This window comes from Rana temporaria, chromosome 9 (assembly GCF_905171775.1).
Source record: "Rana temporaria chromosome 9, aRanTem1.1, whole genome shotgun sequence".
Lineage (NCBI taxonomy): Eukaryota > Metazoa > Chordata > Amphibia > Anura > Ranidae > Rana > Rana temporaria.
Genome location: NC_053497.1, coordinates 7,136,011 through 7,161,310, shown reverse-complemented (window position 1 = coordinate 7,161,310; position 25,300 = coordinate 7,136,011). Strand labels below are relative to the sequence as shown.

General features: G+C 44.0%; 1 protein-coding gene across 1 annotated transcript in view; it reads right to left on the bottom strand.

Moving 5' to 3' along the window:
- BRINP1 (BMP/retinoic acid inducible neural specific 1) overlaps positions 1 to 25,300 on the bottom strand; it is a 291,456-nt gene that overhangs the window by 53,812 nt on the left and 212,344 nt on the right. The window contains exon 6 of the mRNA XM_040322746.1: positions 6,759 to 6,995. Within this exon, the coding sequence (XP_040178680.1) occupies positions 6,759 to 6,995 (237 nt within the window). The remainder of the gene's footprint in view (positions 1 to 6,758; positions 6,996 to 25,300) is intronic.

The window sequence follows — 25,300 nt, the reverse complement described above, 5'->3', positions numbered from 1 at the left end:
GGAGTGGAAGAGGACTCCAGTGACAACCTCTGAAGCTCTGGTGACCTCCATGCCCAAGAGGGTTAAGGCAGTGCTGGAAAATAATGGCGGCCACACAAAATATTGACACTTTGGGCCCAATTTGGACATTTTCACTTAGGGGGTGTACTCACTTTTGTTGCCAGCGGTTTAGACATTAATGGTTGTGTGTTGAGTTATTTTGAGGGGACAGCAAATTTACACTGTTATACAAGCTGTACACTCACTGCACAACATTGTAGCAAAGTGTCATTTCTCCAGTGCTGTCACATGAAATGATAGAAGGAAATATTTACAAAAATGTGAGGGGTGTACTTACTTTTGTGAGATACTGTGTGTGTATATATATATATCTTCACTTCCGTAAAAAAAAGTAGTAACAAAGTTATTGCTATAATAGTCCATAAATGTGATAATACTCCAGAACTCAAGTGATTGAAGAAATGTATATATAAAAGATTTATCGACGACATTTCTGAGCTTTATTTATCTGTTAATAAACATATTCCGTTGTAGCACGTTAGAAGTCACTATAGGTATTAAATACGGATGTAGTTTATATTCTGCATACAGTATATTGCAATATGTAACTATTTGTCAAGCTGATCCACGATATGACATTGGGAAGTACTATGAAAGCAAACATTTGATCACCCACGACATAAAATGTACTTTTGTAAACTGAGACGGAAAACATTCTTTAAAGAAGATCAATCATATTTCTTTTTTACAATTCTGTCCCATAGGGGGTAACATGCCTATAGTAGTTTGTCCCATGTTGCAAGGTGCTGCCTAAACCCCAATTAAAGGTCATGATTTCACCCCTTTCTCCTGCCGTGGCAGATCTGACAACAGCTAGGAAGGAAACGGACGCTTCATAAAGGCAGCTTATCTTGGCTTTGAGCACTTTTCTGAGACTAACGACGACAAGAGGAATGCAGAGGCTGACACGTCCCCCTCCCTCTGCATTCCTCCAAGAGGTCAATACTGCACCCCCTCACCTCCTGCCATGGAAGATCTGACAACAGCTAGGAAGGAATCAGACACTTCATAATGGCAGCTTGTCTTGGCTCTGAGCACTTTTCTGAGACAAGCAACGGCAAGAGGAATTTAGAGGTTGACACATCCCGCCTCCCTCTGCATTTCTCCAAGAGGTCAATAATACCCCTCCCTCACCTCCTGTGATGGAAAATTTGGCAACAGCTAGGAAGTAAATAGACACTTCATAATGGCAGCTTGTCCCCCTCCCTCTGCATTCCTACAAGAGGTCAGAGCTACACCCCCTCACCCACTGCCGTGGAAGATCTGACAACAGCTAGGAAGGAAACAGATGATACATAACGACAGCTTTTCTTGGCTCTAAGCACTTTTCTGAGACAAGCAACGGAAAGAGGAATGCAGAGGCTTACACGTTCCCCTTCCTCTATATTCCTACAAGAGGTAAGAACTGCACCACCTCAACTCCTGCTGCGGCAGGTCTGACAACTGTTAGGATCGAAACAAACATTTTATATTGGCAGCTTGTCCCAGCTCTAAGCACTTTTCTGAGAAAAGTAACAGCAAGAGGAATGCAGACGGAGGGGAACGTGTCCACATCTGCGTGTCTTCTTGCCATTACTTATCTCAGAAAAGTGCTCCAAGAGGTCGGAACTGCACCTCCTGCTACAGCATATGATTCAAGAGCTAGGAAGGAAACGGACACTTCATAAAGGCAGCTTCTCTCAGCTCGGAATGCTTTTATGAGACAAGTAATGGCAAGAGGAATGCAGACAGAGGGGTTGTGTCAGCTTTTGCATTCCTATTGCTGTTACTTGTCTCAGAAAAGTGCTCCAAGGGGTCAGAACTGCACCCCTTCACCTTCTGTTGTAGCTTATCCAATCACAGCTATGAATAAAATGGACACTTTATAATAGCAGCTTGTCTCTGGTCTGAGCACTTTCCTGAGACAAGCAACGGCAAGAGGAATGCAGAGGCTAACACAGTTCCCCCCTCTGCATTCCTTTAAGAGGTCAGAGCTACATCCCCTCATCTCCTGCCGTGGAAGATCTGACAACAGCTAGGAAGTAAACAGACAATTGATAACGACAGCTTTTCTCGGCTCTGAGCACTTTTCTGAGACGAGCAATGGCAAGAGGAATGCAGAGGCTAACGCATTTCCCCCTTTCTGCATTCCTTTCAAGTGTTCACCTCTTGCTGTGGCAGGTCTGACAATAGCTAGGAAGGAAACAGACACTTCATAATGGCAGCTTGTCTTGGCTTTGAGTACTTTTCTGAGACAAACACTGGCAAGAGGAATGCAGAGGCAACAACAACTGGGAAGGAGATGGATACTTCACAACAGCAGCTTGACTCCGAGCACTTTGCCCAGGCAAGCAACAACCAGAGATAATGCAAAAGGGGGAGGAATATGTCAGCCTCTGTATTCCTTTTGCTGTTACTGTTACTCAGAGCTGAAAAAAGCTGCAGTTATCAAGCATCCGTCTCCTTCCTAGCTGTTGTCAGATCAGATGCAGCAGCAAAGGAAGGGGGGGGTGCAGTTCTGACCTCATAGCTAGGGTTAGGAAGCACCTAGCAACATGGAACAAACGATCGTATGTGCTTTGCCCCATAAGGGACAGAACTGTACAAATATAAATCTTCTTTAAGTGACTATGTGGCATATACATTTTTTTTTAAAACAGGGATGTTTGGGGGGGGAAAAAACACAACAAGAGATATCGGAATACAGTGTGTCACATACATTGACATTGTAAACATAAAATAGGAATATAGACAACAACAGTAGATCTCATTGAACATATATGAACCGTCAGGGCCTATTCACTCCTCTGCACTTTAAATCACATTCAGCTTTAATAGGAGATTTTATAGTAATATGTAGACTTGTGACTTTTCTCTGACTTTTTTTTCCAGCTTCTTGTAACATTTGCAGCAGTGATCAGCCCGGAAAAGGGTAGGGCAGTGCTTGGGTCCTGCATTTACAACTGCTGACAAGGATCATGCAGGCTGGATGAGAGAGCAGAGAGACGACCTCATCAGTCTGCTGCTGCTCCTTCGCCAAACCATTGCTTGTGCAGCTTAATTGCAGCAGGGAAAAGTCAGGTCGCTAAGTTGAGTGTGGCGGAGCTGTGTGAACCTTAATCATTTGGCAGGTAAAACAGCGCATATCGTATAGAATGAGCCCTAATTTTCAGGACAAGCTTTCAGGGTGTCCACTTTATCTCGGTCAGTTAGACACGTGCAATTTTTTTTAGACATGTGCAATTAGTTTCATTCCGAATTCTTTTTTTTTTTTTTTTTTTTTTATGAATTTCAACAAATTCGTTAATTCTGAAATATCTGAATTAACGAAAACCTGTTTTACTCATTTTTTCTGTATATTCGAAAATTCGTAAATTCATAAATTCTAAAATCCGAAAATCTGAAATAATAACTAACTAATAATAACTTAACTATTACTATCAACCACTTAAGGACCGCCTAACGCTGATATACGTCGGCTCCCGCGACCCGGTCCGAAGCTCCATGACCGCGGCTGCGGGACCCTCGGACCCGATCCCCGCTGGAGTCCCGCAATCGGTCCCCGGAGCTGAAGAACGGGGAGAGCTGTGTGTAAACACCGCTTCCCCGTTCTTCACTGTGGCGGCGTCATCGATCGTGTGATCCCTTTTATAGGGGGACACAATCGATGACGTCACACCTACAGCCACACCCCCCTACAGTTGTAAACACACTTCAGATCACACATAAACCCATCAGCGCCCCCTAGTGGTTAACTCCCAAACTGCAACTGTCATTTTCACAATAAACAATGCATTTTAAATGCATTTTTTGCTGTGAAAATGACAATGCTCCCAAAAATGTGTCAAAATTGTCCGATGTGTCCTCCATAATGTTGCAGTCACGAAAAAAAAACGCAGATCGCCGCCATTAGTAGTAAAACAAAATAATAAAAATGCAATAAAACTATCCCCTATTTTGTAAACGCTATAAATTTTGCGCAAACCAATCGATAAACGGTAATTGCGATTTTTTTTTACCATAAATAGGTAGACGAATACGTATCGGCCTAAACTAAGGAAAAATAATTTTTTATGTCTTTGGGGGATATTTATTATAGCAAAAAGTAAAAAATATTTCATTTTTTTCAAAATTGACGCTCTATTTTTGTTTATAGCGCAAAAAATAAAAACCGCAGAGGTGATCAAATACCACCAAAAGAAAGCTCTATTTGTGGGAAAAAAATGACGCCAATTTTGTTTGGGAGCCACGTCGCACGACTGCGCAATTGTCAGTTAAAGCGACGCAGTGCCGAATTGCAAAAAGGGGCCTGGTCTTTTACCTGCATTTTGGTCCGGGTCTTAAGTGGTTAAATTATAGGTACTGAAATTTAATTTCAAATGTGGCTGTTAGTGAATGTAACGAATACGAATTTATTCGAAGTTACGAATGATCTGAAATAACGAATGCTGCATCTAAACGAATGAAACGTAACAAATTAATAATAATAAATAACAATAATAATAAAAACTTTTTATTATTATTATTTCTTATTAATTTCTTCCGTTTCAGTTGTATAGATGCAGCATTCAGATCATTCGTAACTTGGGATAAATTCGTATTCGTTACATTCACTAACAGTCAAATTTGAAAGGAAATTCCAATACCTATAATTTAATAGCGATAGTTATTATTAGTTAGTTATTCTTTCAAATTTTCAGATTTTCTTTCTTATTTTTGGATTTTCGAACTTCCAATTTATGAATTTATGAATTTACGAATTTTTTGAATTTTCGAAATTACACTTTTACAAATTTACGAATTGCGATCATAACGAATGACCCAAAAAAAACAAAACAAAAAAAACAAAGAAACAAAAAAAAAAAAATTGGGTCCAAATATAAATTGAGATGAAGTTTTTGGTTATTCAGGAATCTTCAAATGAAATCTCAATTTTAATTAAATTTTGTAGATTCGTTTTTTAATGAATTCCAAAATTTTCAGAACGATTCGAATTCGGATTAGTCAAAAAATTACCAACCGATTTTAGAATTCTGTGTGAAGAATAGCTGGTTGTTGGGGAGTGTGCCGGGAAATCAGGCTGCCGTGTCCTTCACGACCGATGACTCATAAACTGTCAGCGGGCTTCATCACTGACGGGTGAAATGTAATCAAAAGAATGCCGGCAATAGAAAATGTTAATAAAAAAAACTGCATGGGGTCCTCCAATCCATACCAGGCCCTTCAGGGGCTTCCAGATTCTGATAAGCCCCCCGCCTGCAGACCCCCACAACCACCGCCCAGGGTTGTGGGGAACAGGCCCTTGTCCCCATCAACATGGGGACAGGGTTCTTTGGGTGTGGGGGGGCACCCCCCATGTTAAGGGTATGTGGCCAGAGGGGCACCCCCCATGTTGAGGGCATGTGGCCAGGGGGGCACTCCCCATGTTGAGGGCATGTGGCCAGGGGGGCACCCTCCCATGTTGAGGGCATGTGGCCAGGGGGCACCCCCCCATGTTGAGGGCCTGGTATGGTTGAAAGGGGAGCCTCGCTCCTCCCCCTTCTTTGCTCGCTGGGCTGTATGCTCAGATAAGGGTCTGGTATGGATTGGGGGGCACGCTGTTTTCTTTTTTTCAGCTGTTTGTTTTGCCGGCATTCTATTTTTTACATTTCAGCTCTCAGCGGGGAAACCCGTTGACAGCTGCTCTGAGTCATTGGTTAAGGATGCGGCAGCTGGCTTCCCGGCCCACTCCCTAACAACCAGCTATTCTTCACACAGAATTCACCCCCATGCTGAGGGTATGTGGCCAGGGGGGCACTCCCCCATGTTGAGGGCATGTGGCCAGGGGGGCACCCCCCCATGTTGAGGGCATGTGGCCTGGTATGGTTGAAAGGGGAGCCTCGCTCGTCCCCCTTCTTTGCCCGCTGGGCTGTATGCTCAGATAAGGGCCTAGTATGGATTGGGGGGCACGCTGTTTTCTTTTTTTCTGCTGTTTGTTTTTGCCGGCATTCTATTGTTTACATTTCAGCTCTCAGCGGGGAAGCCCGTTGACAGCTGCTCTGAGTCATTTGTTGTTAAGCATGCGGCGGCTGGCTTCCTGGCCAACTCCCTAACAACCAGCTATTCTTCACACAGAATTCAAATCAATCTATTATTTCAAATCGTTCCGAAAACAGACTGATTTTACTGTTGTGGGTTTAGTAACACTTTAAGTTCCTTATTCTTTACTGGGAACTCTTATTGGCATCTCTTAGGGGTGTATTCATAGAATACATTGCATAGCTGGTCATCCCATTAAAACTGTGTGTATATGTGTGAAAATATAGCAAAATCGAATGTTCTTGGGGGAGTTTTTCTCTGCAGATCGAATGTGTGAAGGGGGAGGGGGAAATACTGCATGATGGTCTCTAGAGGGCGTTGATTGTCATAGGACCTACGTTTACTCCTCAGCTCCATCTAGTGGCCATAAAGTGGTATTTCTGCATTTGCACATTCGAACTGCAGAGAACGTAGCCTATGAACATTCAATTTGCTCCAGTTTGGATGTGCAAACGGCAGTGCAATTAAATATAAATGAATCGCTCTAATGTTTGCCATTAAACATACAAGTACAGAACCCTCCCTCGATCAGACCCCCCCTCCCCCCCTTAAGCACAGAGGAGTGAATAGGTCCACATTCATTGTTAGAAAAAAAGAAAAAAAAAAGGAACATTGTGGAAATGAAAAATAGGAATCCTCACCTGAGCTCTCAAAATCTCTGTATGCTTGTGCCCATGCTTTGCCCTGGTTACTCAAGGTGTTCTCGATGATCTGGATGTCAGTGAAGGGACAGTTACATTGGGGGAAGGATTCAGAGCACAAGCAGGAGCATTGACTGTTCCTGCACATATATTCGCCTTCCCCATTACACATGATATAACTCAATGCAGCCTGAACAAACTTCTCCTGCAAGTACTGAGGCATAATGATCTGCAGACCTGAAGACAATGACATGATAAATCGAAAAAATTAAAAATAAGACATAGGAAAGGGGGTGAGACTGAATGGTCAGGCATACAGACATCAAATATTATAACATTGGTTACAAGATCACATTCCCAATAGCTACGCTGCATGGCCAACAGTATGTGGACAACTGGCCATCACATCTGCATGAGCTTGTTGGTCACCCCCATTCCAAAATCATGGTTATTATTGTAGAGTTGTGTCCTCCTTTGTGGCTATAACACATCTACTGGGAAGGTTTCTCAAACTCTTCTAGGAAGGCTTTAAAAACTCTTCGGGGAAGGCTTTAGAAACTTTTTGGGAAGGCCTTACAAACTCTTTTGGAAAGACTCAGCAAATTAATCAGGGAAGGCTTTGTAAACTCTTCCGGGAAGGCTTTAGAAACTCTTCTGGGAAGGCTTTGTAAACTCTTCCGGGAAGGCTTTGTAAGTTCTACTGGAAAGGCTTTGTAAACTCTACTGAGAATGCTGTACAAACTCTTCTGGGCAAGCTTTGTAAACTCTACTGGGAAGGTTTTACAAACTCTTCTGGGAAGACTTTGCAAATTTTTCTAGGAAGGCTTCGTAAACTCTACTGGGGATACTTTGTAAACTCTACTGGGAAGGCTTTGTAAACTGTGCTGGGAAGGCTTTGTAAATTCTACTGGGGAGGCTTTGTAAAAACTCTTCTGGTAAGGCTCTGTAAACTTTTCTGGGAAGACTTCGTAAACTCTTCTGGGAAGACTTTGTAAACTCTTCTGGGAAGGCTTTGTACATTTTACTGGGAAGGCTTTACAATCTATTCTGGGACGGCTTTGTAAATTCCTCTTGGAAGGCTTTGCAATCTCTACTTGGAAGACATTTTAATCTCTTCTGGAAAGGCTTTGTAAACTATTCTGAAAAGGCTTACAAACTCTTCTGGGAAGGCTTTGTAAACTTTTCTGGGAAGGTTTTGTCAATTCTTCTGGAAAGGCTTTGTAAACTCTACTGGGAAGGCGTTGTAAATCCTACTGGGAAGGCTTTACAATCTATTCTGGGAAGGCTTTGTAAATTCCTCTTGGAGGGCTTTGTAATCTCTACTTGGAAGACATTTTAATCTCTTCTGGAAAGGCTTTGTAAACTATTCTGAAAAAGGCTTACAAACTCTTCTGGGAAGGCTTTGCAAATTCTTCTAGGAAGGCTTTGTAAACTCTACTGGGGATACTTTGTAAACTCTACTAGGAAGGCTTTGTAAACTATGCTATGAAGGCTTTGTAAACTCTACTGGGGAGGCTTCGTAAACTCTACTGGGGAGGCTTTGTAAACTCTTCTGGGGAAGGCTCTGTAAACTTTTCTGGGGAGGCTTTGTAAACTCTACTGGGGAAGGCTTTACAATCTCTTCTGGGAAGGCTTTGCAATCTCTACTTGGAAGACCCTTTAAACTCTTCTGGGAAGGCTTTGTAAACTATTCTGAAAAGGCTTACAAACTCTTCTGGGAAGGCTTTGCAAACTTTTCTGGAAAGGCTTTGTCGAATCTTCTGGGAACGCTTTGTAAACTCTTCTGGAAAAGCTTTGCAAACTTTCCTAGAAAAGCTTTCCATAAGGACTTGAAGTGTGAATGTGGGAATTTGTTCCTTGTGTAAGGTCAGGTACTGATATTGGATGAGATGACCTGGCCAACAACTTGTGTTCCAAGTCATCTCAAAGATCTTCAGTAGGGTGGAGTTCAAGGCTCTGTGCAAGTCACTTGAGTGCTTCCACACCAAGCTCATGAAACCATGACTTTATGGAGTTGGCTTTGTACACAATCATTCTGGATCACAAAAGGACCTTCCCTCCCCCCCCAACTGTTGCCACAAGGTTTGTCTAAAAAATTGTTTCCATGTTTCAGCATTACCATTACCATTGCTTAAATGTTATACACCTGTTAACAATGGATATGGCTAAAACACAATAATTTGCAAGGGAGTCCTCATACTTTTGGCCATATAGCGCAACTTAAAGTGGACCTGAAAATGCAAAGTTATGCTATTTCTTTGCCACCCCCTATGCAAAAACATTAAGGCGTCTATTTATATATAAAAAAACGCTGTGCAAATGCCTCAGCTGACACAAATAAACCTCAAAATGTATCTAATATGTGTATCTCCTATAATCTCGAAGCAAGGGGACGGAAAGGACTTTTTATTTAGACAGGTTTTTATCTGAAAGTCTGTTAATTTTGACTGAACAATAAAAGAGGATTGCTCAGAGCTGGATTAACTCTGTGTGGCAAGACTGGGCACAGATGATAGGAAATCTTAGTCTCTACATTGTGACATCCACTTTAAGCTACAGAGGTGAACAAGGGCTTGTTTTATGGTGCTTTAATTAGAAGGCTGGCAGGGTACCCAGATTTTTTAGAATGAATTTCTCCACAATGCCTAAAGCTACATAGGTGAACAAGGGCTTATTTTAAGGTGCTTTAATTAGTAGGCTGGCAGGGTACCTAGATTCTTTAAAATACATTTCTTCACAATGCCTTAAGCTACAAAGGTGAACAAGGGCTTATTTTAAGGTGCTTTAACTAAATGGCTGGCAGGGTACCTAGATTCTTTGAAGATTAATTTATTAACTATTTATTAAGATTAACTATTTTTCCATAATGCCTATAGCTACAGAGGTGAACGAGGGCTTGTTTTAATGTGTTTTAATTAGAAGGCTGGCAGGGTACCCAGATTCTTTGAAGGTGAATTTCTCCACAATGTCTAAAGCTACAGGGAGGAACAAGGGCTTGTTTTAAGGTGCTTTAATTAGAAGGCTGGCAGGGTACCTAGATTCTTTGAAAATACATTTCTCCACAATGTCTATAGCTACAGAGGTGAATAAGGGTTGGTTTTAAAATGCTTTCACTGCTTATGTAGAATATGTAAATATTTTATTGTGCATCGTCTCAGAATATGTTCAATTTAAGAGCTGGTTCACACACGGCGGCACGACTTTGGGGGCGTCTCGCAAGGCGATCTTAAGACGACTTGAGAGGCAACTTGCAAAATTACTTCTGTATTGAAGTCAATGCAAGTCACCCCAAGTCGCCCCCCAAAGTCGTACATGAACCTTTTTCTTGCGACGCTCCTATTAGAACGGTTCTATTGAATAGAGCAGACCGTGACTTGTCAGGCGGCCAAGTCGCCTGACAGGTCGCCCCTGTGTGAACCAACTCTGATTGGTTGAGTTCTGTAAATATATTATAGGTTTTTACATTGTATCAGCTAAGAAGAGTCCGTTTTACAAGCGAAAATGAATCTAGTGCTCCACCTGCTGGGGATAGATAGATAGATAGATAGATAGATAGATAGATAGATAGATAGATAGATAGATACATAGATAGATACATAGATAGATAGATACATAGATAGATAGATACATAGATAGATACATAGATAGATACATAGAATTTCATATTTACATGGCTGAGAAAAAAAAATTGAAACATTTGACCATAAATAATAAATATATTAAAAAGTTATCAAAACTATTATACATTACCAAAATAAAAAGCGATCCATTAAAAAAAATGCATGAATATTCATTCTGTGTAGACTGTAATTCCAAATAGTGACCCAGCAAAATACTGCATTATGGGCACTAGATGGAGCTGATGAGCATAGTAAATAAGGATTTATTTCCCCTGATCATTAGCGCCATCTAGTGGCCATAACACGGTATTTTCATGATTTATTCTATTCTGTGAGAATAGCAATCGGTTTGGGGCGATTTTAATGATTCATTTTATTCTGTTTGAAGAACAACTTTCGACTTGGGGAGAAAGTATCCTACAAGCAGTTTCACGAGACATATAGCTCTGTGATTAATTTTTGTTTTGTTAAATACACTCCTAATGCCTTGTACACACGATCAGAATTTTCGGATGAAAAAAGTCAGACAAATTTTTTTCATCGCATATTCCGACCGCGTGTGGGCCCCATCTGACTTTTTTCCGTCGGAGAATAGAAATAGAACATGTCTTATTTTTTTCCCGATGGAAAAAAATCCTATCGGAAATTCCGATCGTCTGTGTGGAACTCCGACGGAGAAAAAAAACATGCATGCTCAGAATCAAGTCGACGCATATGCTCGGAAGCATTGAACATTTCTCGGCTCGTCGTAGTGTTTTACGTCACCGCGTTTTGGACGGTCGGAATTTTGGTCTGACAGTGTGTATGCAAGACAGCTTGAATGGAATTCCGACGGAAAATTCCATCAGATTTTATCCCATCGGAAATTCCGATCGTGTGTACGGGGCATTAGTGTTCACAGGCATTTATGGTCAATATTATGGCGATTCTTACACATCCACAAAAATATTATTAAATTATTTTTGCACATTAACACTGATTACTATTGCTTATAGTTTGTGTCATGTTTATAGATCCTGCGTCCTCTCTAGAGGATGCTCCTGTCTTCTGGAATGTATAAGTGTGTTTTATTATATTATATAATATTTTATATATTTATTATATATATTTATTATAGCAGTGACATTTTTCTTTTCTTTTTACATGCGCTTGTTAGTCTATACATCATTTATAATCAGTATTTACTATTCGGAGGGCTGCTTTATGAGCTATATGGGATTTTTAATTGTTTTTTTTTTAGGGGTGATAGGTTTCTCGTATATTGCTGAAGCTAATAAATGATACAAATTTTATATAAGTGGAGCTGCTGATTGTTCCTTTAGGGGATTGCGATGGTTTATGATGATATAAACTCAATCACAGACCATGGAAAGCTCCGCTTGGCTGTTGCTCTTGATAGGAAGGCAGCGTCACGATTTCTGGTGGCACTCTCCATAATGCGTTCATGCTCCAGCTAAGCAATCTGAGTCTACGTAACAATTTATTACATACCTGAAAAGTTTATTTGGCTGAGACTCTACTATCATAAAACTAATGTATGAGGATGTAGAGTCCGCCATGTGGAGCTGACAGCGTTGGAGACTATTACCAGTCAATGCGATTCTCCACTCCGGGACATATTGACTATCATTCAAAGGACAAATCAATATTACAAGAGACATTTACTATGTAAATTATAACTGGAACGTTATTGATGAACAAACAGTTCCTGAGCTATATAACTATATGGCCACATGCTGTTCTAAACACACATCATATAAATATATTACTCGATGTGTTAAACAAAGAGATGCAGAATAATAATTCAACTATGGGAAATAGTGGAGCTATGGAGGAAAGCAAAAAATCGAGATATGATGCAGTCTGTTACTGACACAGCAATTTTTCTAAATCCACCCAAGAACATGCAGTACATGGTCAACAACTGCGGTCATTTCACCATCACACCTATATCGGCTTCTCGGACATCCCATTCCAAAACCATAGACATTAAGTTGAAGTTGCCCCTGTTTTCTTTGTGACTATAACCGCCTGTATTCTTCTGGTGGTATAGTAACCTGTGGGGTCTTCCAAGATTCCTTGAAAGATCCCTGATGGGTATTTGAATATTCCTTGTTGTACCCCTCCCAGGTCTTCTAGGATTCCTTGCAGGAAGGATCCCTCCGGGTCTTCCCGGGTTCCTTGTGGGACCTCTTCCTGGTCGTCCAGGATTTCTTGTGGGATGACTGATGGGTATTCAGGATTCTTTGTAGGACCCCTTCTGGGTCTTCCAGTATTCCTTGTGGGACACCTTCCTGGTCTTTCAGGGATTCTTGTGGGATAACTGCTGGATCTTCCAGGATTCCCTGCAGGATCCCTGCTAGGTATTCCAGGATTCCTTGCAGGATCCCAGCTAGGTCTTTGAGACTATACCAGCCTGTATTCTTCTGGTGGTACAGTAACCTGTGGGGTCTTCCAAGAATCTTTGCAAGATCCCTGTTGGGTCTTTGAGGATTCCTTGTGGTACCCCTCCCAGGCCTTCCAGGATTCCTTGCCAGATCCCTTCTGGGTCTTTCTGGGTTATTTGTGGGACCTCTTCCTGGTCTTCCAGGATTTCTTGTGGGATGACTGATGGGTCTTCAAGGGTTCTTTGCAGGATCCCTTCTGGGTCTTCCTTGATTCCTTGTGGGACCCTTCCTGGTCTTTCAGGGTTTCTTGTGGGATAACTGCTGGGTCTTCCAGGATTCTCTGCAGGATCCCTGCTAGGTCTTCCAGGATTTCATGCCAGATCCCTACTAGGTCTTCCAGGATTCCTTGCAGGATCCCTGTGGTGTCTTCCAGGATTACTTGCAGGTTCCCCGCCGAGTCTTCCCGAGTTCCTTGTGGGACCTCTTCCTGGTCTTCCAGGATTTCTTGTAGGATGACTGATGGGTCTTCCAAGATTCTTTGCAGGATCCCTTCTGGGTCTTCCACGATTCCTTGTGGGACCCCTTCCTGGTCTTCCAGGGTATTTTGTGGGATACCTGCTGGGTCTTCCAGGATTCTTTGCTGGATCCCTGCTAGGTCTTCCATGATTCATTGCAGGATCCCTGCTGGGTCTTTGAGACTATAACAGCCTGTATTCTTCTGGTGATACAGTAACCTGTGGGGTCTTCCAGGATTCCTTGCAATATCCCTGTTGGGTCTTTTGGAATTCCTTGTGGTACGCCGCCCAGGTATTCCAAGATTCCTTGTGGGACCCCTTCCTGGTCTTCCAGGGTTTCTTGTGGGATAACTGCTGAGTTTTCCAGGATTCTTTGCAGGATTCCTGCTAAGTCTTCCAGCATTCCTTGCTAGATCCCTGCTAGGTCTTCTGGGTTTCCTTGCAGGATCCCTGCTGGGTCTTTGAGGATTCCTTGTGGTACCCTTCTCAGACCTTCCAGGATTTCTTGCGGGATCCCTGTTGGGTCTTCCAGTATTCCTTGCAGGATGCCTACTGGGTCTTTGAGGTTTCCTTGTGAGATCTCTTTTGAGTCTTCCTGGAGTCCCCGCAGGATACCTTCCTGGTCTTCAAGAAATCCTCACAGGATTTATGATTGGTCTACCAGGATTTTTTGCAGGATCCCTGCCAGATTTTCCTGGATACCTTGCAGTATCCCCTCCGGGTCTTCAAGGATTCCTTGCAGGATCCCTGTCGAGTCTTCCAGGATTCCTTGCAGGATCCTTGCATGGTCTTTCAGGATTCCTTGTTGAACATCCCAATTTCAAAGTCATGTGCACAGTCTGTACTCTTCTGATGTTACAGTACTCGCAGAATGCCTGACAGGTCTTCCAGAACTCACAGTGTCCCTGCCACGTCTTGCAGGATTCCTTGCAGGATCCCTCATGGGCATAGGTGTGCGCAGCCTATTGCATTAGGGTGTGCATCCCAACGCCCAAACACACACTACCGATCACTCACGGTGTTCATTCAGAAAGGGAAGGGGCCAGTAAATTACATGTTTACTGGCCCCTTCCCCACTCCTAAAACATCCCAGCAGCAACAGCCGATAGTAGAGGAGGGAAGCTGGCAACGTTGCGGTGGGGAAAGATGGGAGCCAGGGCAGTAGAGGGAATCTGTGCTTCACAGGGTGATTAGAGTGTGCCCGGGCACACCGGGCACACCCTGTGTGCACGCCTATGCTCATGGGTCTTCTAGGATTCCTAACAGGATCTTCAGTGCCATCTGAGTTGAGTTGAGAGGTATCTTAACATAGCGCGGTCTTACCCCGAAGGGTCCCGACATGCAAAGCAGAGTTCCTGGAAAAAGGGGACCCAGGAACCAAAAGTGGCCTCTAGTGGCCATAATGTGGTATTTCCCTGATTTATTTTTTTATTACCGTATTTATCGGCGTATATCGCGCACTTTTTTGCCCTGAAAATCAGAGCAAAATCGTGGGTGCGCGATATACGCCGATACCCGCTTTCCCGCGCCGAGTTTTGAATACTGCGCTGACATATACCAAGCGCAGTACACTCGGGTATAGTCGGCCAGTCTCGGATTCTTCCGCGGTCACGTCCTGGACGTACAGGACGTGAGCACGACAGTTGCCGAGCCTGCCCGAGTGTACTGCGTTCGGTATATGCTGGCGCAGTATTCAAAACTCAGCGCGGGAAAACGAGCGGGGAGGACGCGAGGACGCCGCGAGTACGCCGCAGAAGGACGCCGGACCCGCCGAAGAGGACACCGGACCCGCCGAAGAGGACACCGGACCCGCCGCAGAAGGACACCCGAAGCCGCAGAAGGACACCCGAACCAGCAGAAGGATGCCGGACCCGCCGAAGAGGACACCCGAAGCCGAAGAAGGACGCCGGACCCGACGAGGCCGCCGATGGACCGATGGACGCCGCGCAAGACACCAAAACTGTAAGTACAAAAATAACTTTTTTTCCACAGGATTGGGGGTCACTTTAGGGGTGTGCGGTATATGCGGGAGCGCGTTATACCGCGATAAATACGGTAATCATAAAAGTGTAACATTTGACTTTGACCTCATTTGCTCAGAATGAATGTGCATGCAGTGTCACTGGATGGACAGTGCTGTGAAATGTTTATGAAGACCTCTGTAGGTGTTGATGGGTTCCATTTATTTGATGTTTTTTTATTTATTTTGCTTAGTCTTTGATCAGTGGTGGTGTTTTAGCATATGATTCTTTTTTTTTTTTTTTTCATATATATACATAAGCAAATATTTCATCCTGAAATGTGTACGCAATCATTTAGAGAGCTCCAAATGGTTATATAGATATCATCCACCTATCATTACATTTGGACAAGGTCAGGGATTGCTGATGAGTCAAGCATAGGAGATTAGGAGAACAATTAGTCTGAACGTGGCTTAGTAAAAGGCTCTAGACTCAATTCAGAAGCCTCGGGTTTGCAGTATAATGGTCCGTAATTGCATATAGATTCTTAACTGGATTACAAGTGGCTGCGTTTGCACTTACCGTGGCTACTATTTACTAAAAGAGTTAAAGGTGATCACTCTGCGTGGTGAGTCATTTCCTAGCTTTGTGAACAAAGTGACTTGGTGACCACTTCAATCATTTCAATCAAGTGAATGCAAATTTGTTTTTTATTTCCCTTGCTCAGGGCAATGCACACACAGCTTCACCTTACTCACTTGGATATTTATTTTACAAACTGAACATTCTACTCCTTTAGTAACGCAGCACAGGGCCGCCATCAGGGGGGTACAGGCAGTACACCTGATGGCAACCCCCTATTTTTTTTTTTTTTTTGTAAGGGTCGGGAGATCCCCAGGGCCCCGGATGGCAACCCCCCTTTTTTATATATATTTTATTTATATATATATATATATATATATATATATATATATATATATATATATATATATATATATATATTGTTATTAAAGGTCCCAGAGGTCCCCAGGGTCCCAAATGGCAACCCCCCTTTTTTTATATATATATATATATATATATATATATATATATATATATTTTTATATATATAATATTTTTTTTTTGTTATTAAAGGGTCCAGAGGTCCCCAGGCCCCCGAATGGTAACCCCCCTTTTTTTTTATAAAAAAACATGATCATTTTTTAATATATATATTTGTATTTCTTTTTTTTATTTATTTTTTTATTTTTATTGGCAACCCCCCCCCCCCCATTATTTTTTAATAAAAAAAAAATATTTTAGATTTTTTCATTTCTTTTTTTTATTTCTTTTTTCTTTCAGGGGGTACGGGCAGTACGCAGTACACCTGATGGCAACCCCCTAATTTTTTTTTATTTTTTTTTGTAAGGGGTCGGGAGATCCCCAGGGCCCCGGATGGCAACCCCCCTTTTTATATATATATATATATATATATATATATATATATATATATATATATATATATATATATTGTTTGTTGTTATTAAAGGGCCCATAGGTCCCCAGGGCCCCGGATGGCAACCCCCATTTTTTTATATATATATATATATATATAATTTTTTTTTATTTTTTTTTTTATTAAAGGGTCCAGAGGTCCCCAGGGCCCCGAATGGTAACCCCCCTTTTTTTTAATAAAAAACATGATAATTTTTTTATATATATTTGTATTTCTTTTTTTTATTTCTTTTTTTCTTTTTATTGGCAACCCCCCCCCCTTTTTTTTTTAATAAAAAAAAAATTCTTTTAGATTTTTTCATTTCTTTTTTTATTTATTGTTTCCTTTTATTAAAGGGCACAGAGGTCCCCAGGGGCCCCGGAGATCCCCAGGGCCCCGGATGGCTGCCCCCTTTTTTTTTATACGTTTTTATTATTTATTTATTTTTTGAAAGGGGCCCAGAGGTCCCCAGGGCAACCCCCCCAATTCACGCCCCCCAGCTTCTCAATTAGCGGCGGCAGCACCCCCCCCCCCCCCCGGATCTCTGCTCCAGGGGGCCCATGCCTGAAGCTGTGTAAGGGGCCCCGTAATTCATGATGGTGGCCCTGACGCAGCACCAAGAAGTGCCTAACAATTTGCCTAGTGAAAGTGCATGTGCGTTCGTTCAGTGCAAAATAATAAATATCGCCAGGCTCTGCTGATCGACGTTTTTTTATTGATTTAAAATGTAAAATACCAGATCTGGCCACTAGAATGGTGCTAAGAATCATATTTAATTCCTATGATACCTAACACAATCTAATGGCCAAATGCAGCACTTTCCATTTTAAATCAGTGGCTCGGTGCTTAGTCCTTCTAGTTTGCAGCATTGAGGTCTGTAGTTTGAATCCCAGACTCAGGACACCATCTGCATGGAGTATTCTAGTTTTAACCCACAATCTAAAGAGGTAACCACTTAAGCCCCGGACCATTATGCTGCTAAAGGACCAGGCCCCTTTTTGCAATTCGGCACTGCGTTACTTTAACTGACAATCGCGCGGTTGTGCGACGTGGCTCCCAAACAAAATTGGCGTCCTCTGCGGTTTTTATTTTTTGCGCTATAAACGAAAATAGAGCGTCAATTTTGAAAAAAAAAACAATATTTATTACTTTTTCCTATAATAAATATCCCCAAAAATATATAAAAAAACATACTTTTTCCTATTGCAGAAATGCAATAGGCTGGGTGCATTGGGCGCCTTCTTCCCAGAAGCAGCCCAGTGGGCGTGGTCAACCCGCTGTGCATTCTGGGGGATGGTACTTAAGGGACAGATACCGTTTTGGCAGGGTCTTCCGATCCTGACCTGATGGCCCTCCTGGCCTCAGGGATACGCTGAGAGTGTTTTTCCGGTCTCGGGGCCTGCTGGCCTGAGGCTCTGCAACTGAGAGTAGGCCCAGGAGTTTCTGGGGCAGAGACTTTTAATGAGCTTTACACCGGCTGCTAGGTCAGTGAGAGTGGGCCTATCCGGTGGTTGCTAAATCCAGTGTGGAACCAATTTGTCCTCTGGATCTAAGACTGTACCCGTGATCCGCAAAGAAAGCTACCTGAATCTTCCCTATCCCTCTACCCCTCTGTTGGAGAACCTGGGTAGTGTTACACATACACTGACCTACCTCAGCTCAGCCGTGGTGTGCGGTGTGCCCATCATCACAACAGGCAGCCAGGGGAGGAGAGGAGAGTCGCCGAGCAGGGAGTGGGGATCTCACAGACAGTGATGTGGTGCTGCGGCCGCATTGTAATTTCTGCCTTCTGGGGCCTGCAGCGCCTATGATGGATGTCACACGTCCCGTGGTCCCTGGCATTGGATATGTGGGACGTCCATCATAGATGCTGCAGGCTCCAGAAGGCAGGACCTGCTATGTCACTCGGCCACACTCTGCGGCGCTCAGGATCAGATCAGTCTCCGCTCGGGGCTAACAATAGATTGGTGCATGCCTGATACCCGGGGCTTTTTGAGGACCCATTTGGGGTTCCAGCCCCCCTCCCGACACCACTGGCCATGACCAAGGTGCCATACCAAATGCAGAGTGAGTTACCCCACAGGGCTCCCCAAAAGTGATTGACAAATGTCCTCTAAACTTTTAAGGGCAACCATTCTCAACCAGGGTTCCTCCAGAGGTTGCTAGGAGTTATTTGAACTTTAGCTGATTGACCATCCCATCAGTGCCTGCATAACTCCAGAGACAATGTCACTTGGCAGAGTCAGCAGCATGAGTCTAGTGATCTTATTAGTTGTCTATAAGGGTGGCATTCTTTCCACTGGGCATTTTCCCCTCTACCCCTCAATTAATAAATTTTAGCAAGGGTTCCCCAACAGTGATTGGCCAAGGTTCTCTAAACCTTCTAAGGCAACCATACTCAACCAGGGTTCTGTGGAACACTATGGTTCCTCCAGAGGTTGCTAGGGGTTCATTGAGCTTTGGCTGATTGACAGTCAGCGACCCAAGCCCAATGATCCTAATAGTTGTCTATTAGAGTGACATTCTTCCTACTGGACACCGATTAAAGGGGCATTTTTTTCCTCCAACCTTCAATTAATTTGTTTTAGCTAGGGTTCCCCACAGGCCTGAATTTTTTTTCAAGGATTCCTCAGGGGTGAAAATGTTGAGATAGGCTGCTCTAAGGGTTTTGTCCTCTAAGACCACTCATTTGAGCTGTTGGTGGTTACAAATGTAATTCTGGATCTTCTCTGAATTGGACGGCTTTATACCCATTTAGCTGCCCACAATACCACTGAAGGACAACTATAAGTTACATTTTTTTCATGTTACTCTCACTAATATCTTTTATTTCCCCTTTAATAAAGGATCTCTCCCAATGCAATTCTTAAGATAGAAAATAAACGAGCCAAATTGATATGTTGCATGCCGGCAGTGTCTTCATTTTATTTACTTACCTTGAAGCTCTCACTGGGATCTCACAATGTTATTAGATTAATGCACACAGATTTACAATTCTAATTTATTTTATGCAGATTAGCTCCGGTTTCTAATTGACCTGCCTGACGTTTCATTCTTTGAACAATTTCTCTTCTTACTCCTTCCCACAAAACAAAGCGGATTGCTGTATATAACGGCTTGGGCCATGCCTTGGAAAATTTGCAGACTGTGCCATAGTCTGTCAAACATTTTGAACAATTTCAAGCCCCGAAAATAAGCACGGGACTTATAAAAATGTTTGCAACCAAAAACACACTAGGGCTTATTTTCGGGGTAGGGCTTGCAATTTAATTCCCAGTGTGCACATCGTAAAAGTGCTTGCAAACTGCCAGAATCCTCGCCACCACAGCAGAATATAATGCAAAGGGTACCGTATTTTCCGGCGTATAAGAAGACCTTTTGGATGCAAAAAAATGCATCCAAAGTCGGGGGTCGTCTTATACGCTGATAACAGTCTCCGTCAGGCTGCGGGCATCCATGATTCAAAAGCCGCGCCTCCTCCTTCAGACTGTTCCGTGATAAGCGGAACACAAATTTTCCCAGTGGGGCCTCTGTTCAGTGTTCTGCCTATCACGGATGCCTTCTCATCCTCGGACGAGAGGACATCCGTGATAGGCGGAATACTGAACAGAGGCCCTGCTGGGAAAATTTGTGTTCCGCCTATCACGGAACAGTCTGAGGAGAAGGCGCGGCTTTTGAATCATGGATGCCCGCAGCCTGGAAGCCAGAATCTGCAAAAAAATAAGGTAGGGAGATCGTCTTGGCAGGCACAGTGGGGGCAAGTGATGGCACAGTGGGGGCAAGTGATGGCACAGTGGGGGAAAGTGATGGCACAGTGGAGGCATGTAATGTAATGTAATGGCACAGTGAGATTTGAAAAAAGCCTGTTTATGTCAGCGGTTTTCCTGTCAGTGGTTGTTCTGTCTACCCCTCAGCTTCCAGAAAAACTAGTAGGAAGGGGGTCGTCTTATATTGCGAGTATATCCCAAAACCAACATTTTTCCTGGAAAATAGGGGGTCGTCTTATACGCCGGCAAATACGGTATGTGTCTTTGCACTATAACCATGTCACATACCTTCTCACAGCGCCGCTCTGCGCTTCCGTGACCCGACAGATTGTTCTTCCCTGGCACAAGCACTGCAGAGGGAGGGGGGCCCAAGATCCCCCAATGACAGCTGGCAGAAAGGGAGGGCAACGGGGATCAGCTGAGCGCGGCCGCAACTCCGTGACCCGCCTGAGCTCTCTTACTCGCTCTGAGCTCTGCAGAGGGAGGGGTGCCTGAAATCCCCCGATGACAGCTGGCAAAAGAGGAGAGCAGCGGGGATCATCTAAACGCGGCACGGCAATTCCGTGACCTGCCTGAGTTCTTCTACCTGCTCTGAGCCTTGCAGAGGGGGGGGCTGAATTCCCCCAGCTGGGGGAAGGGGAGGACTCCAGCAGCAATAGAGAGAACTCCAGCAGCCCACAACCAGCCTAAACTAGGGCTTATTTTCGGGGTAGGGCTTATATTGCAGGCCTCCTTGAAAAACGGGGTAGGCCTTTTTTTCGGGGTAGGTCTTACTTTCAGGGAAACACAGTATTTGCACTATTCTAGTCTGTTAGATATACCATTGAAAGCATTTTAAATGTAATATATTTTTTAAGCTCAAAAAATTTTTTTTGGAGCCAGTCAGAAATCTAGTTCTTAAAAAAATTGAAAGGACGGGAGCACCACACTAGTTTGCACAATTCATAAAAGATTTCATTCTGCAACAAAGGCCAACAAATTTCAGGGGCTCAACACTCCCCATTCATCAGGGCTTGTAGAGAAATAACCATAGGGTGAGGGATACCATCCTGCACTGTAAACTGGAGACCATTTAGGAGATCATGCAGGCACTTAGACAAAGATAGCTGTCTTTGTCTATCCTTGACCAAGTGCCTGTATAGTTTATGCACACCTACTTAGGTTCCAACTTTCAGTTGAATATGGTTTCTCTCACCCAATGGTTATTGTTCTACAAGATAAGTCTACTTGGGTTCCAACTTGCATTCCAGGAGGGTATCCCTTACTCTATGGTTATCGTTCTACAAGATACTCCTCCTTGGGCTCCAGCTTACAGTCCATGAGGGTATCCCATAGCCTATGGTTATCATTCTACATGCTACTTGGTGTAGCATGCTACTTGGTGTAGCATGCTACTAGAAGAGACAGTAAATAAACTCTGATTTATGTTAGCTTGGGAGTCTGTAATTGGGTCAGGGCCACTAGAGTTCAGGACTGGATGACTCATTCTGGTAGCTCTGTGGTGCCTCTCCCTGTTTCTAGAATGTTGGAGAATGTTCTAGGAGATAGTGGGAAGAAGCCAGGAGGGGTTGCATTGAATATTTAGGGGCCCTTGGCCAATCCCCAGGAGTGGGCCTGGCAGGGGACTAAGGAGTCAGTTGGGTGGAAGATGGAAAGGCAGTGCTGAGGGAGGCTGTCTGTGGCCCTTGAGGGACCCCTGCCAGAGAGGGGTTTTGCCTCATGCCGGAGCTCGGGAAGCTTGCCTGGAAAGATCCTACCACAGGAGCTAGTTGGAGTAAAAACTACTTTTTTGTTTTCTTCTGGATCATCTGAGTATAAGGCTCTGTATTCCGAGTTTTCTATGTATTTTTCTTTTTCTGTTGGTTGAACTAGATGGACTTGTTTCTATTTTCAGTCTAACTACCGTATTTATCAGCCTATAACACGCACTTTCCCCCCTGAAAATAGGGCTGCATCAGGCTGCATTGGCTGGGCGCAGATCAGGCTGAAGATGGGCATCAGGCTGCATTGGATGGGCGCAGATCAAGCTGCAGATGGGCACAGAGGCTGCATAGAGGCTGCAGATGGGCACAGAGGCTGCATAGATGCTGCAGATGGGCATCAGGCTGCATAGGATGGGCGCAGATCAGGCTGAAGATGGGCACAGAGGCTGCATTGAGGCTGCAGATGGGCATCAGGCTGCATTGGCTGGGCACAGATCAGGCTGAAGATGGGCATCAGGCTGCATTGGATGGGCGCAGATCAGGCATGCAAATGGGCACAGAGGCTGCATTGAGGCTGCAGATGGACACCAGGCTGCATTGGCTGGGCGCAGATCGGGCTGCAGATGGGCACAGAGGCTGCATTGAGGCTGCAGATGGACACCAGGCTGCATTGGCTGGGCGCAGATCAGGCTGCAGATGGGAACAGAGGTTGCATTGAGGCTGCAGATATTCATCAGGCTGCATTGGATGGGTGCAGATCAAGCTGCAGATGGGCACAGAGGCTGCATAGAGGCTACAGATGGGCATCAGGCTGCATTGGATGGGCACAGATCAGGCTGCATTGAGGCTGCAGATGGGCATCAGGTTGCATTGGATGGGCGCAGATCAGGCTGAAGATGGGCACAGAGGTTGCATTGAGGCTGCAGATGGGCATCAGGCTGCATTGGCTGGGTGCAGATCAGGCTGAAGATGGTCATCAGGCTGCATTGGATGGGCGCGGATCAAGCTGCAGATGGGCACAGAGGCTGCATATGGGCACAGAGGCTGCATATGGGCATCAGGCTGCATAGGATGGCCGCAGATCAGGCTGAAGATGGGCACAGAGGTTGCATTGAGGCTGCAGATGGGCATCAGGCTGCATTGGATGGGCGCGGATCAAGCTGCAGATGGGCACAGAGGCTGCATATGGGCATCAGGCTGCATTGGCTGGGCACAGATCAGGCTGAAGATGGGCATCAGGCTGCATTGGTTGGGTGCAGATCGGGCTGCAGATGGGCACAGAGGCTGCATTGAGGCTGCAGATAGACACCAGGCTGCATTGGCTGGGCACAGATCAGGCTGAAGATGGGCACAGAGGTTTCATTGAGGCTGCAGGTAGACATCAGGCTGCATTGGATGGGCGCAGATCAAGCTGCAGATGGGCACAGAGGCTGCATAGAGGCTACAGATGGGCATCAGGCTGCATTGGATGGGCGCAGATCAGGCTGCAGATTGGGCATCAGGCTGCATTGGCTGGGTGCAAATCATTCTGCAGATGGGCATCAGGCTGCATTGGAGGGGCGCAGATCAGGTTGCAGATGGGCACAGAGGCTGCACTGAGGCTGCAGATGGGCATCAGGCTGCATTGAGGCTGCAGGTGGGCACTAATCAGGCTGCATTGAAAAGGTTTTTTTCCTGAAACTTCCCTCTTAGATTTAAGGCATGTGTTATACGCCGATAAATACGGTATATCAATTTAAACAACTTAACTTATTGTCTAATAAACATGCTCATATCACAAATGTAAAATTCAGTCAGGTCCAAGGGATGAGAGCCGAAGGGGTTAAGGAAAACTGTGGCGAGATAAAGATGTAGAGTGACATTATTAGACTCCGAAAAAGAGTTGAGCTTTAAGAAGGAACTTTTGGTCCAAAAACCTTTCCAACTGATGTTCCCAGAAGTTGCATCTACAGAGGAAATCTAGCTTCTAAAATATATCTTTTTTTCAAACTCGAGAAATACTGAAGAGTCCAGGAAATTGAGTTTGTGCTCGTTTAAAAAGCCGGTGCAACTTGAGTCCACAAGATTATCTGAAAACATTATACAAGGATACTTTAGAGCGCATCGCTGAATGTATAAACAGGTTATCCTTCGGCGTTACCTTCAAATTGTTACAGCTGTATAGATGAGATCTGGCGACTACATTTACAATACGCTTCCTATTCATTGCATTCCTTTATCAACCAATTCCAAAAGCTATATTCATACTGCACCTCCGAGAAAATATTCAATCTGACAGTGGTCTATTAAAGTAGATAAAACCAATCACTAAAAATCTTATAGACGCTTTAATGTGGTAAAGGCAACACTTTGCGAAAAAGTATTATTAAAAAAGCTTTGTTGCTCATAAAAAAAAGGCAGTAAACACTCACCATTCCTGATGCCAACACTGCCAAAAATTGCTCTGATGCTGTTAAACCTTCCCTTGTACTCCATTGGGAAAACAGCATTTCATCAGCTTTCATCAGCTCCTCCTTCTGACCTCCCTTTGAGGTCTTCTGAGGGTGTCGGTCTCCTGGGTCTCCTGTCACTCTCATTGGTTCCTCTATCTGACCTCCCTTTGAGGTCTTCTGAGGGTGTCGGTCTCCTGGGTCTCCTGTCACTCTCATTGGTTCCTCTATCTGACCTGCCTTTGAGGTCTTCTGAGGGTGTCGGCCTCCTGGGTCTCCTGTCACTCTCGTTGGTTCCTCTATCTGACCTCACTTTAAGGTCTTCTGAGGGTGTCGGCCTCCTGGGTCTCCTGTCACTCTCATTGGTTCCTCTATCTGACCTCCCTTTGAGGTCTTCTGAGGGTGTCGGCCTCCTGGGTCTCCTGTCACTCTCATTGGTTCCTCTATCTGACCTCCCTTTTGTTGTAATATTAATATAGATGTGTAGGTATTTAAAATATTGTGTTATGTGTATGGCATGGTATTTATGTGTTACATACAGGAATTCAAGGTTACACATCAAAAGGTGTTTGCTGACCAAAAGGGTTAGTGGTCAAACACAGATGAAAGGAACAGCTGAGGACCCTTTTTATGTGTTAATCTTATCTAAGACTAGTTGTGTGAGATGGCCTGGTACTTCCTTAAAT